We start from the raw sequence: 14,065 nt of genomic DNA, 5'->3' as shown, positions 1-14,065 counted from the left end.
CGTACCCTCTTAATAGTCTAGAACTAATAATAATGTTTTGTGAACAATTTAACATATAACAAAAATCAAAACAGTCCAGTTGCATTTATAATTTTCCTTCTCATACTGTTATTTGGCAGGTCAGGTGGAAAGATAAATAATGCAGAAGTTACTACAGCTTGGTAGCTACAAGAAAAATTGGAATACCCGGATAGAAGTTTCTGCATATTGTACTCCTAGGTAGTTGTAGAATACCTAAATTAATAATAATAATTCTTCTTCTTCTTCTTCTTCTTCTTCTTATCATTCAAATTTATTATGATTGTTATTATTATTATTATTATTATTATTATTATTATTATTATTATTATTAGTTTCGTAGCACAGGACATTTCAAAACACTACAATACATCCGAGTTAAAGACACGAAATAAGCATACCTAATCATCAGTTGCGCAACCCCTTTACACTTTATATTTCCGACGGTACCTGAATATAGCAAGAGCCTTGTAAGATTTGTAAACACGATGGGAGCTCGCTCGTCTTGTACGTAAATTGCGTAAGCGGCAATATCTCTCAATGAATGGACGATCAATTTCGGGCGCAGATTCTACAGAAATAACCAGAAGGCGGCGCTGCGACGCTTTCACTACGCAGTGCGCGAGTACGCGGAGGAGATGTCAGTAGGGAGGACCCAGATATATTATTGACGTTATTCCAGACTGTGCGCAAGAGATACTTCTCATCAGACCTGCAGTGAACTATAGAGCAAAGAATGGGAAGGAGTATACGTGGTGTTTTTAACGCTGAAAGCCTGTCCGTCTCCACCGATCACCGACTTTTGCTTTTCAGCTGTACATTCAGGAGGGACTAGCTTCTGGAAAGCAAGCAAGCTAGCAGTAGAGGCTAGCTCCGCAGCGAGGCTAGCCTGCTAGCAAAACTGCTGCCTTTATTGTGGCCCGCAACGAAACACCCAGCTAGCATCCGTCGCATGCACAGAAAGAGAAAATGGTGAGAGCTGCTTCTGTCTAATTTCATTATATTTAGCCAGCTGTTTTGGCAATGTTATAGCCTGACCCTTAATATGTCACGTTTGTTGTCACATCTCGCAAGAATTGTGAAAGGGCCAGGTAGCTAGCTTATCGTGCTACAGCGTTGACAGGTTCTGTCACCTGGCTGGCTGCGGTCTCTTGTGTGAAGAGAGCTAAATACAGCCCTTGACTGAAAAACCCCTGCAGTTTAAAGATGTTTGTTTAATGCCAAATGCAATTACTTTGTATAATTAGAATTAGGAAGACTAAGGGCCCCTGCACTTTGAAAACATTGACGTTTTTTAATCGTTTTGCTTCAACAAAATGTCAACTTTTGACTTCTTACTGTATGCTGCAGCCGGAATTGAGACCTTAGTATTTTGGAGGAAAATTTGGACTTCCTCTCCATGGAAACTAGACTTGCTTGCTGTACTGACCATAGAGTATGTTGACTTGAAGAATATGGCTACACGTCATGCACAAGCAGACAGGCAGGTAGAGTGACGGATGATGATGAGCGTCCTTCTTTAAACTGGACAGGTTGTAAAACTTACATTTATTTGCATAAACACTTATCTTACTACTGCACCACAGTGGCAACTTAAAAAACACGCGTCAAACTGTCAACGATGATTTGGTGTTTTGTTTTTTTGGCAATTTTGAAATATATATTAGTTGGTAAAACTTTTGGTTGGCACATTGAAGAAATGACAATCCTAGTTTCTGCCTTTTTATAGGAAAAATAAATAAATGCTCTGTATTTGGTGTGCAGTAAAATATTTTGCATAACAAAGTCTGTTATACAGTGTCAGTGTCTAAGGAAGCAATCTGCCATGTGTTGTTTTTAATTTTTGAAGTTGATAATGAACCAGTCAGAAACAGTTGGTTCATTAACGTATTAGCTGAATAACAGTCTTGAAGACATACCAGTTCAAAACCACTCGTTCCTTTTCATTGCCTGTAAATCAACCTGTGTATGTTGACATATGTCCCATTGAAACCTCATGCTCCTGCTAAAAGCAACTTGCTAAACCATTTGATGTGAAGTTTCAGTATATATAAGCAACCACTGTAGCGTCAAACACAGAGTGTATACATTTGAAAGGACCTAAAGGTACTGCACAAGTGATACTGGTATACACGTCAGCATTTATGAATTATATATACATACATACACATTTATTACATTTTGTCAATGGGAGTCATTTTTGTGGTGCTCTAAATTAAACATTATAGAGGTGTGGTTCATTTGTAGTTGATCAGAATTGTATTTATTGCATTATTGCATCTATCCAGAGTGACAGAAAAGGAACTTGAGCACATCGGCATTGTTGACACTTAGAGCCAGAATATTCAAATTGTTTAGATTAAATTTAATCTTTCCCCAATTTACCCTCTGAGATTTCATCAGATCCTACATTATGAAGGACATTTAAGCAACATTAATCAGACAAACTGTACAATACACTTTTTTTTTTTTTTTGTCAAACCCTCCTGGCATGACAGTCACAACAGAGTAAAATCTGCCAGCAGTCGTCACATTCTGACTCAGATTCAGCCAAACTACCTTTAATTTTTGCACAATTTTAACCCTAAATTTTTTCTGGCCCATTTATTAATGCATCACATTTTAAATGCTTTAAATTTACCTCACACAGACTCAGGTTTTGAGACTCTAGCCCTAGGCAGCTGTTATCTATTGTCATATTTGTATATCTGTGACTGCATGATCTATTCTAAATACACAGATACAGATTATGCATAATTTAAAGTGTTGGTGTAAGATCTTATTATTTACTATCATTGTGAGAAACCCCAGTGAGACACAAGCTTATTGCTTACATGTTGGAACATTGTGTATTTGTCCATATGCAGGTGTACCTGTTGAATCCTATAGAGAACCTTAGAAGCTACATCAACAACCGTCCACCACTGGTCATTTTTATGATCAGCGTCAGTGCAGTGGCGATCGCCTTCCTGACCATCGGTTATTTCTTCAAGATTAAAGAGATAAAGTCTCCAGAGTTGACAGAGGTGAGGCACATGCACTCAGTTCTTTAAAGGAGATGAATTTATATGGTTTGCTCCTTTAAGTATCTTTCATGTACCAATAACATGTGGTCACTGTTAAAGGTAAATGTCAGGTCATGAGCTCAGTGACCTGCTTCATGCCACAGGGATGCGTTTGCCCTAAATTTTAAATCATGCTGCTTTTGTCTGACCTGTTCAGCTTTTTCTAGTGTCACCCACTTCAGTGTTTAAGGCTAAAAAAAAGCTTCTTTTAGGATAACAACGAGGGAATAAAGGTTTACTTAATATATTGTGCAAGCTATACAATACATTAAACCGCTTTCCAAGTGGCTGTAACATACACATGAAAATAAAGATGATAATTGGAGATAACAAAAAGTCAAAGCAAAACCAAACGATTATAAAGACTGAATATAGAATACATCCCCTACAGTCCCATACAGAAGGTACATATGTGGAAACAAACCTTTTGCATGTGAATCTGAACAGGAAGTATATGCAAATCAAAAAGGTTGTAAGTAGTAACATACTTGGATGGACTGAAGGTATATCTGTGGATATATATATAAAAAAATGTTATCTGCTAATGCATAGCTTAAATATCATAAGGGAGGTTCTGTGCATGGTATGGTGTAAATCAGATAATAGATCTTTGGTTAATCACGACATATTGTCATGTCCAACATTCAAAAAACTCTTACTCTTTGTCAGGACTGGAACACCTTTCTGCTGCGCTTCAATGAGCTGGACTTTTGTGTGTCGGAGAATGAAACGATAAAGCACGGTCTGAACGAGTCCACCACACCAGAGAGCATGGTCGTGACCAGCGGCCAAGCTCGTTCCAGCACCCAGGCTCCGCTCCTGCTGGAGGACTCGGGTCCCATCAACATCTCAGTCCCCATCACCCTCACGCTGGACCCCCAGCGCCCGTTCGGAGGGTATTCTCGTAATATCACTCACCTGTACGCCACAGTGCTGGGGCAGCAAGTTGGTCTATCTGGTAGGTTCTCTTTCTCATCATCACCAGTTTATTTGACCTGTGGTCAGTCTTTGGGGGAAAAATGTGTTAGACAGGAAATTAGGTAGAGCTGTAATGACTAGCCATTAAATATTGGAAAAGTAATACAAGAGCCAGTAACTAATGTTGTTGTTCCTGTGCCCTGTTTACCTGTGTGTGGGCTTGTTTTATATAAGTGTGTGTACCTGTTTGTGATCCTCACCTGTCCAGTTTAAGATCATTATCACAAACTTGTTTTACTCCATTCTACTTCATGAAAAGCATCAACACAAATAGAAAATGTCATCAATCCATCGCTTACAGTGTAGCTAGAGATCTCAACAAAACAGCTGTAAATGCACCATTACAAACCAGCCTGTATTAACTAACAGCCATGCCTCGCTACTACAGGTTGTGGATACACCGCTCATACACAGCTGACAGACAGAATGCAGTTTTGTGAGCTAAAATGAAGGACCAGAATTTATTTTAGCTCAGTATATCAGATGGTGATGATCTAGTGAAAGCATTGTATGGCACGCACCTATACTGATGTTTCAGGTTGGCTTGAGCTGTCACTACATCTCTCGAAGCAGGAATTCTGCACATGCAACAGCAAATTTGTTTCTCTGTACTATAGACTCAGGCACATTATTGTCACAAAGACATTGTTACTGCTTCGTGAGTTATTTGTCATGTGAGAAATGTATGCATGCTACTGACGTGGACTATTTTTAAAGGCAGCAGTCAGCAGCTCCACATAGAAAGAATTTGGGAGGATGAAAGAAACGATTGCATCTTTAAACTTGGCATCAGAGTTCTGCATCTACTTTAAGCAGCTAAAATTAATTTTCATATTTGAATCTGGTGCCATCTTTTAAGAAAATTAAATATGTAGTGGACATGAAACAAAACGTCATTATTGTCAGGATATGTAAATCGGTCAATTTAGGAATGTCATTCTATTACCATAGTGACAGAGCAAAATGAAAATGTTGTATCTCTGTCTCTATTCAGAGGAGATTAAATTCCACGGTTAAGGTTCAGTAATTTTATTTGTCACATCCCTACGCACTGATATTAATCCCGTCCAGATTGGCAGTATATGTGGTCTTAGCTTTTTGCCTTTGAGGACGTTCTAGCTCCAAATACTTGATCTGTTTTGATTATCTCTGACGTGCACTAATAATTTCATGCCAAGGCTGATAGATAACTTGGCGTGGCTACTGAATGCACAATACCTCAACTACTGAAATCTGCAAAGACGAACGTTCCCATGTTTCAGGCCCTTGTTTGGCTCAGCAGTCTGCCAAGAACTACCTTGTTTTAGATTTACGAAGGAACAAGAATAGATGGGCAAAGTCAATAAGGAGCTATGCAAATATTGCATTAGACTGAGTAAATACTGCAGTCCTGGCTGAATTGACACAGTATGAGAGGGAAGAGCCTTGGAAAATCAATTACTGTTCAAAACTGATTTCTTTAAATTTTAGTATGCATCATTTATCTATTTAAAAAAAAAAAACATTGTATATGAATGTGTAAACAAATGTGTTGTATACTGTATATTAGTTATTATTTTGAAATGAGATTTTCTGTATAAATCCTCATCATGAATTGTGGTTCTCATGTCTACGTCTCGATCCAATTAACCTTCTTCATGTGTATTCCACAAATGAAATTTTGAGAGAAAATTACCTAGATGAAGCGCATGAAGACTAACTAGAAAGGTCACCAGTTGTTTGACTTTGGCTTGAATTACTTTTGCTTTGAGACTCATTGCTGCCGCCGCCACCTCCGCCACCACCACCACCCCTGGATATACACATCTATGTTCAGTCATACCCAGGAGTACACTCAGTTTGAATGATAATCTTATAATCCCCTTTGCAGTTTGATAAATATTGCATAAGCCTACAATCAGTCTGTCATTTGTTATCAGGGGAGATGCTTGGTATGACATCAAATATTGCTGCTGCGGCTGTCCCTGGTTTCCTGCTGTGGGAATTGTGTGCAGGCTGTTTTAGGCTCTAATAATTGCCTCAGAGGTAGGAGGCGCCTCTCTCTAGGCCTGCAGTTTGTTTTAGCCTGATCATGGCTAATCACAACCAATTATTACCATGTCAACATAACAATTACGAGAATGTGGCTATGCAAGTTAGAGGCATATAAATTGTGGTAATGGGTACGTTTCATAAACATAGAAGGCTAACAGAGTGATTGAAAAGTGGAAGCACTTAGAGAAGAGACACAGATTTGTCTCCAATAATGTAAATCTTATAATAAGCTGTTATGCTCTCATTGTAAAATCACATGTTTTTGTGTCGTAGGCCGGGAAGCCCATGAAGAAATAAACATCACTTTCACCCTGCCTGTATCCTGGAATTCAGACGACTGCGTGCTGCACGGACACTGCGAGCAGGTGGTGTTCAGCACTTGCATGACCATCACAGCGGCCAGCAATATCTTCCCAGTCACAGTGTGAGTTGGATTGCCTTCTTGACTCACAGGAAGACACTTCATATCTCTGCATAGAGCTGAGTGATAACTGACCAACTGAAATTCAGTATCTAATGTTTGTCTTCGCGTCATTTCTCACTGCTTTGGGTGTGACTGTTGTGTGCGTCCGTACAGTGTTTAATCTAGACAGCCGCAGCAGCTGGTGATATTGTGTCTAAGAAAAGAGAACCAATGTGTGAATGAGGATGAAGGCAAAACACATAGAGGCATTTATTGTTCTTTACACCCAGCAACAACAAAGTGAAATACTTTCAGATCAGTCCAATGCTAAAAGTTGAACTGATAAAGATAAATATGTTTATATATATACTGTATATATGGTGGAGTTTAGTTAGATGTTATACCTGCACCTCTATTCTCTCTTTATTTATTAGCAAATAACAAATTAATCAAATCATTGCAAATTTCATTCACATGATGATTTGCAGTGGTATTTTCCTTATGGTCAGATAGCATTTAAACAAATATCAAATAAGGTCACATTTTCAGTTTCTTTATTTGAAGATGGCAACCACCAGCTGGAATCAAAAATGTTGCCAGCAGATTTTAAAAGCTGCAGATGACAATTATTCATCTACAAAAATGAAACTTAGCTGTTGTCTGGTCATGTTAAACTTGCTCTGCATGTCTGTCACGTTAGACACATGATGTCTGTATCACTGAAGCCAAAGAGAGTTTATTAGAGAGTCAAAGCCACCACTCTGCTCTCTTTGTTCGCAGCTACTGTTTGTAGCCCCGTCTCATGTCCTGCGTGGGCTTCCAAACGAGGCTGCTCTCTCGGTAGCAGTCGTTGAAATCTCCCAATTAAATTTTATCTTCAAACACCTTCACAGCAGCTGTGAATCTATAGTCACTTGTTTCATATCATGTTTCCCAAATGATTTACACATGCAAATGATGAATTTGCGAGCCCTACAGGGTTCATACACGCTCATGTGTGAGGCACAAGTTTATTTGTTTAGATTAGTGAAACGTGTCAAAACAATCTCATGCAGCAAACACAGCTTTCATGTTGAATATTTGATTGAACGGGCACCAGGACCTCTGGAGCCTGAAGAGATGAGCAGCGGCTCGTCTTGTCCGTCTGTGAATCTGTACCGTTTACCACTGAGAACTATCAGCAGTGTCATTTGGATCTATCAGATGTCAGATGTGACTTTGATATCGGTAGTTTGTCTTTGCTGTCAGTGTGGACAAACTCTTTGAATATCACACTGTAGTATCTCAATTAAGTGGAAAGTATTATGGGGTTTTAGCTGTCTTTTGAAATCTCTGGGGGTCCAAAGATTAACTGCACAATGTGAAAATAAAATCAATAAGTAAGAATAGATATTTATCTACAGTTCTGTGCCTGTACATTGATTTTTGTTTTATTGTTATACGCAATCTAGCTGTTAGTTTTTGGTGTATTTGTTCCTTTGCTTTCAAGCTATTTTTGCTTGCTATTTTCTTTAAAATGTTCCATAATAAAAACATTTGAAATAAATAATGAATAAATACAGAGAATTATATAAAGAAGTCGATAAATTCTTCAACAACATCTGTAACTTTTCTACCGTCACGACCTTCAGCACCATAATCAAACCAACACCAGTCAGTGAACAGCAATCTGTGTTTCGGTTTGCAGGCAGCCGCCACACTGCGTGCCGGAGACGTACACCAATGCCACATCCTGGTACAAGGTGTTCACCACAGTCCGTGACTCGGATACCAAGTACAGTCAGGACTACAACCCGTTCTGGTGTTACAAAGGAGCCATCGGCAAGGTGTACCACGCACTCAACCCAAAGCTTACTGTCATCGTTCCAGATGTGAGTCACCACCTCCTTATTTTCTCATTTCTAGCAAACATTGTTCAGGTTCTTCCAGAGTTCCTGGTTCAAGTGTCAAATGTTGTAATTAGTGGAGATCTCTCAGGTGGAAGGGAGACTTCTTCCAAATGCTTCCTGCCAGTTGCACTCATTTCTGTAAATTATTCTTCATTTCTCATTTTCCAATTCATTTTTTCTGATGTATAAATTTAAAAGTTACGATACAGACAAGGTTTTAGAGTGAAATGTTGGTGATGCAGCTTCTTCTACTCAAACAAGCAGATACGATGTCAGATGGTTAGAAGTATATACTTCTTAATGAGGTATTTTATACCTAACTTAACATACATTTTTTTCTATAATGTTATATTATTAAAGTAATTGTAGCTCAACACAATACGTGAAAAATACAGGAAAGGCCAAATATGTCATTGGAACTATTCAGGTGTGATTTTCAGACGGTATCAAATCACTCCCCGACCCCCTTATAAGATAAGGTGAATGTGACCAAACACAAAGCCCATTCTAAAAGCCATTTAGTCTTAGCTCTATACTGATGGCAGTAGATTGTTCCAGGATTACAATGATCCCATTGACAGACCACAACTGGGCTCTGAATGGTTCAGTGAGCCCGGAAACAATTTCAAAATATATGCTGTGCCTGCACAGTTACCTGATCTCAGCCCACTTCAACACACAGAGGATACGGGAGTGGTGCTTGAGACATCGTCAACAAAATAAGAGAGAAATGGATTGACACTTGAGGTTTCTGTTTGCTTCCTTTTTCTTGCTTCCTCTTTATTTTGTCATATGGGGCAGAAATGGCTGTACAATTTTCATTTTATGTCTCCTCATGTTTTATTTCCTTACTCTTTAGTCCTACTGTGTCATGCCATAAAGGTGTTAATTACAGTTATGGTGAATTGGCCTTAAGTATCAGGCCACTGGACTTATCAACGCGTCTTTAAAAGATACTGGATTCATAGATTGTAATATTATATTATATGTAATATTATATTTGTAATATCAAGCTGCAAACATGTCACCCAAAAGAAAATCCCAAAGTTGTGCTGCAGTGACAACAAAACACATGCATATATCAGCTCTGCAGTATAAGGTCTCAACATGTAAACTATCATACTAAGTATATTAAAAGTTAACTGATAATAACTCATAAGTTCATAAAAAAAAAAAAAAAATCCCACAGTCTCGTACTGTATTTAAATCACATTCTGTAAATTAAAGTTATGATTAAATAAGTATACTGTGACTTTATATTGTAACCCAGCCCTGGTATGTACAGGTACTGATTAATTATAGCACCTGCAGCACATTTTGTGTATGGAGCATGTAGAAGTTCCCTTTTTATTATAGGAAAACCTTCAGTTATTTAACTCTGTTCTTAACTCTTTTTGTTTTTCAACACATTTCTTACCAGGATGACCGTTCTCTCATCAACCTGCATCTGATGCACACTAGCTACTTCCTGTTTGTCATGGTCATCACTATGTTCTGCTATGCAGTCATTAAGGGGCGGCCCGGCAAAGTACGACAAACCAACCCTGACTTCTGCCCTGAGAAGGTACAACAGACACCAGCAGTGCTATGTGACGTGAACAGGTAGTTTCAGCCAAGCATCAGTTGACCAGTGATCGGTCCAAGACATGATCCAATCACGCTTCTGATTTTTCTGCCAATTTTCCAAAATATATAAATGACTATATATAACAGTTGCACTTTCTGGCACATTAACTCCTTCCTGCTTAAGACAAAGAGCACATATTAATACTGCTGATGTTAACACAAACATATTTGCAAATTATGCTTCAGGTAATGTTTATAGTGATTGTATCAGGAGGTGAGTTGTTGGTGAACATTGTTTATGTGGTACGTGCGTCGTCGCATCTCGCTCCGGGAGTAAAGGAAGGTTGTCCTCTTTGGTCTTATTGTTTGATGTAACTCAACGGCGTTACCCACACGTATCACCCATCATCCCAGCCACTGTACACTGAGGCAGCTCGCACCAGTTCAGAGGTGAACAGAGATGCTCTGACTCATTGTCTGAGTCAGGCCGAACGGATGGTTGGGAGTGTCCCGCTGAGCGAACAACGGAACAAATTATACTGTTTTATTTATTTATTTATTTTTTGGATGCAGGCAGATGGGGGTTGAGCCAAACTAAAATTCTGCATCCAACAGCACAATGTTTGTACTATTCCTCCCTGCAACGAGCCTGCTGACCAAATAGCGCAGAATTTGTCCATATACTGTTGTCTTGTTCCTGTTTTTACTGAAGAACAGCCCCGCCAGTTAAGCATCACTAACTCTGTGATAAACACATCATGGAAATGTGGATATGAATGATAAATTTGCATAATGTTTGATATCAGCTACACAGTGTTGAATAGAGAAGTCCTTCACTCTGATAGTGACATTTTAGATACTTTATGATTGCAAAATAGATATTTCAGTGACTTCTTCAAGCCACTACATTTAGACCTAGTCATGTTATCAAGCATGAGACTTTGGCAGTAGTTACAGTTGTCAAAATTACTTGAGGAAATCTGATCAAACTTAAAGGACCTATTTGTAAGTTTTGCTGTTGCTAAGTAGCCAATGTTAGCATTAACAGCTTTTTACTTACCAGCCTTGCTTAGAGCTTCAGCCATCCATGCATTTACTATACAAGAGGTTATAATATGTCCTCTGAGCAGCGCTACTTCTTCAGTGCAGACTAGACGCAACAGTCACTCGAAACTCGGGCGGAGCTAGCTGGTTAGCATGCTAACTTCAGTAGAAGAAAAGAAAAGATAGAAATAGGAGCAAAACCAGAGGTAACATTGGCGTTGCTTTCCACCACTGGAGCGGGCAAAAGGAGTGAATTTGATGGCGAACTCGCAACGTTTCTTCTAGCCTGGTAAGTGAACAGCAGTTAATGCTAATGTTGGCTATGTAGCAATAGCAACGCTTACAGACAGCTCCTTTAAAGAATCTTCTCTGTCATCTTGCATTCATCTGACTTCACTGCTTCTGTCCACATTTCTATTTCTTATGTTGATGTGTGTGTGTGTGTGTGTGTGTGTGTGTGAGGGTCTGTGTCACGAGGTCGTGAGCTGGACTAAACTACATTTCTTGTGTTGCAGGTGGCGTTGTCAGAGAGTTAAAAAGTCATCAGAGAGCTATGTCAGAACTTACCTGTAACATGGACAAACTCAAAGAAACAGAAGAAATAAAAATAAACATACCAGTTGCCTAGTGAACCCTGGAAATACAATAAGGGACACAAAAGCTCTGTGAATGCATTACTCTTGCAATGTTGGGTTTCTCCAACCAAAGATATACAAGTGCCTGTATCTGTGGTGTAAATATTTGTAGGAACTCTGATATTCTGTGCAAAACCTTTTTTTTTCTTTTGGTTTATTATTATAATTATTATTATCATTATTTTGCCTGAGTCCCCTTGTGCCATGTCAGAACATGCAGTACGTAAACAAAAGCAAAAGGCCAGATTCAAGAACTACATTACCATTTTTCTACCAGTCATTTAGTCTTTTTTTTTTTTTTTTTTTTTTTTTTAAAGCTAGATAGAGAAAAAAAATTCCTTTCCAACTGCAGAAGTGGGTCACACTATACATTTTATAGCAACTATCATGTAAATGTTTGTTTACAGAAGGTTTTGAGATATTCAAAGTGTTTTTTCTCCTGTGATGAGAGAGCATGGTGTTTAGTCACTTAAAATATGTTTTTTAAGTGAACTGCATATGCTTAAATACCTGGGTTGAGATATTTGCTTGAGGATGAGATGCTTGTGAATTAAATCAAAAGTATGCACTTGGCATTGCAGCTTCAACAGGGAAGAGAATGAATGTAGCATGTTTCTCTGCACCAAACCCAAGAGTCTGATCAGAATTGGGACATTTCATGAACTCCATTCAAAAAGCAGCTTTGTGCAATTAGTTCATTTAATTGAATTTAACTCTCAATCATATTCTATCTCAGCCAAATTAAATATCCATTTCCCCTGTGTGACTGCAGTGTCAGTGAACAAGGAGTAAAGTATTTAGATAATTGCACTGCGCACATTAATGTACAAACAAAATACACCATCAACAGTGAAATTAATGAGTCCCATTTTAATAGCAGTTAAATCAGCTGCAGAACCTGTGGTTTGTGTTGAGAATTAGTTCTTATTTTCTTATTTTGAGACAAGTAGATGTCGTCACACTTAAAATATGATTTTCTGCCTTTTGTTTTCTTTCCTCCGTGGCTTCATCAACTCACCTGCCTCTTCGTCTTCTATCAGCTGCCACTCGCTCTGCCGCGGTTGTGTGGTTTTGGCTTCTAGACTCGTGATGTTCGATACAGTCTTCTTTGTTGCACCTGGATGAAGCGAAACATTATCTTGCCTTACCTACAGTACGATATGATTGACTTGCTTGCTTAAAAATAGGCGGGGAGATCGTTTTCTCTCTTTCCAACATTAGCTTGCCAGTCCCTTCTTCCACAGCCATCTTTCTCTTTTTTGTTCTATTCCAGTCTGATGAGCCTGTGGTTTGAAATCTAAAGTTGTGATCTGTGTCCTATTAATGTAAATGTCAAGTGGCCCTTGAGTTATTATATTTTTAAGAGGCTTTTGAATTACTCGTGCTTTTATTTTAAGCAAGTCAATATCAGTTGCACGTGTTCAAGTGTTTGCTTAGTTAGTGCACCTTCAGACTTCTTGCACATTTTGTGTTATTCGCTCCCGCAAAGAAATAAAAGATAAAAAATAAAAAAAAATTGTCCAAGGTCACATGTAAATGTTTGATGTTGAACAAACAAGTGGGGCTCCTTATAAAAATAAATATAATTATAAATTACTCTATAATTATATTTATAAAATTAATATATTTATGATTAAAATAAGTTTTATTATTTTGTAGTACAACAAAATGTGCAAAAACTCACTTGGTGTGTGAGTGTGTGTGTGAGTGAGTCTGGAAGATGTTCAGATAAATAAAGGCGGCTTTAGACTGTGATTCTCTGAAAGCTCGTTCCAGGTGACTGAGCGCCTGGATACCTGCGAGTGTAATGGGATTTCCTCCATGCATAGTGACTTGACTGCGCACGGAAATAAAACAAGCCCACCTCCCCTGACATCCATACATAAAAGTTGTCATTGTGTTGTGCTGAAACTGTAGCTTTAAGGATGGAAATTTGTGCTCTTCCATTTTGAGAGCATGGTTGACTTTGACAATCATTTATTCCAAATGTACTGCAACACATTGGATTTGCCATAAAGGGAAAACAATATAATAGATTCCTTTTCTTAGATTAGGTTAAAATCCTGAGTCACCAAACACTGTCCGCAGTGCTGTTCTGCCATGAATGAAAACACGTTTAAATTGATCTTCGCATGTCTTTACCCAGAGAAGATGCAGTAGAAACAGTCGTAAAGGAAAACTAGAGAATAAACAACAATCTAAATCCGCCTTTTTATATACGTTATGTATGACTTTTTTTTTTCAATAGCAATTACTGGTAGATTTTACTTACCTCTGTGTTATATTTTTGTTCCATAATTGATGTACCTGTTGAATGTACTTTTTAATAAGAAGCATAATCTAAATCTGAGATGCAAGAATTCCAACTTATTTTAAAATATGACGTAGTTTGATTATTATTTTTTTTCTGTTTGAAAGGCTTTACTTGAATTG

At 38.3% G+C, this 14,065-nt stretch overlaps 1 protein-coding gene across 3 annotated transcripts; it reads left to right on the top strand.

Annotated features, from left to right (window-relative positions):
• The first annotated feature begins 653 nt into the window (after window positions 1–653).
• Window positions 654–13,192, top strand: tmem248 (transmembrane protein 248). 3 transcript variants are annotated; one of them, XM_022738837.1, is made up of 7 exons: window positions 654–990; window positions 2,886–3,044; window positions 3,753–4,041; window positions 6,369–6,519; window positions 8,186–8,369; window positions 9,808–9,951; window positions 11,513–13,192. In XM_022738837.1, exons 1-7 carry the CDS (start codon window positions 988–990, stop codon window positions 11,531–11,533), a joined length of 951 nt encoding a protein of 316 aa, XP_022594558.1. In that variant the 5' UTR covers window positions 654–987; the 3' UTR covers window positions 11,534–13,192. The 3 variants fall into 3 exon arrangements, with proteins under 3 accessions (XP_022594558.1, XP_022594557.1, XP_022594560.1); XM_022738836.1 differs by having other exon boundaries at window positions 9,808–9,989; XM_022738839.1 differs by lacking the exon at window positions 2,886–3,044 and having other exon boundaries at window positions 9,808–9,989.
• Window positions 13,193–14,065: the final 873 nt, after the last annotated feature.

Source organism: Seriola dumerili, unplaced genomic scaffold (genome assembly GCF_002260705.1).
Source record: "Seriola dumerili isolate Sdu_G_001 unplaced genomic scaffold, Sdu_1.0 BDQW01000040.1, whole genome shotgun sequence".
Classification (NCBI taxonomy): domain Eukaryota; kingdom Metazoa; phylum Chordata; class Actinopteri; order Carangiformes; family Carangidae; genus Seriola; species Seriola dumerili.
Note: the sequence above shows the minus strand (reverse complement) of the source record. Positions and strands in the feature narration are given on the sequence as shown.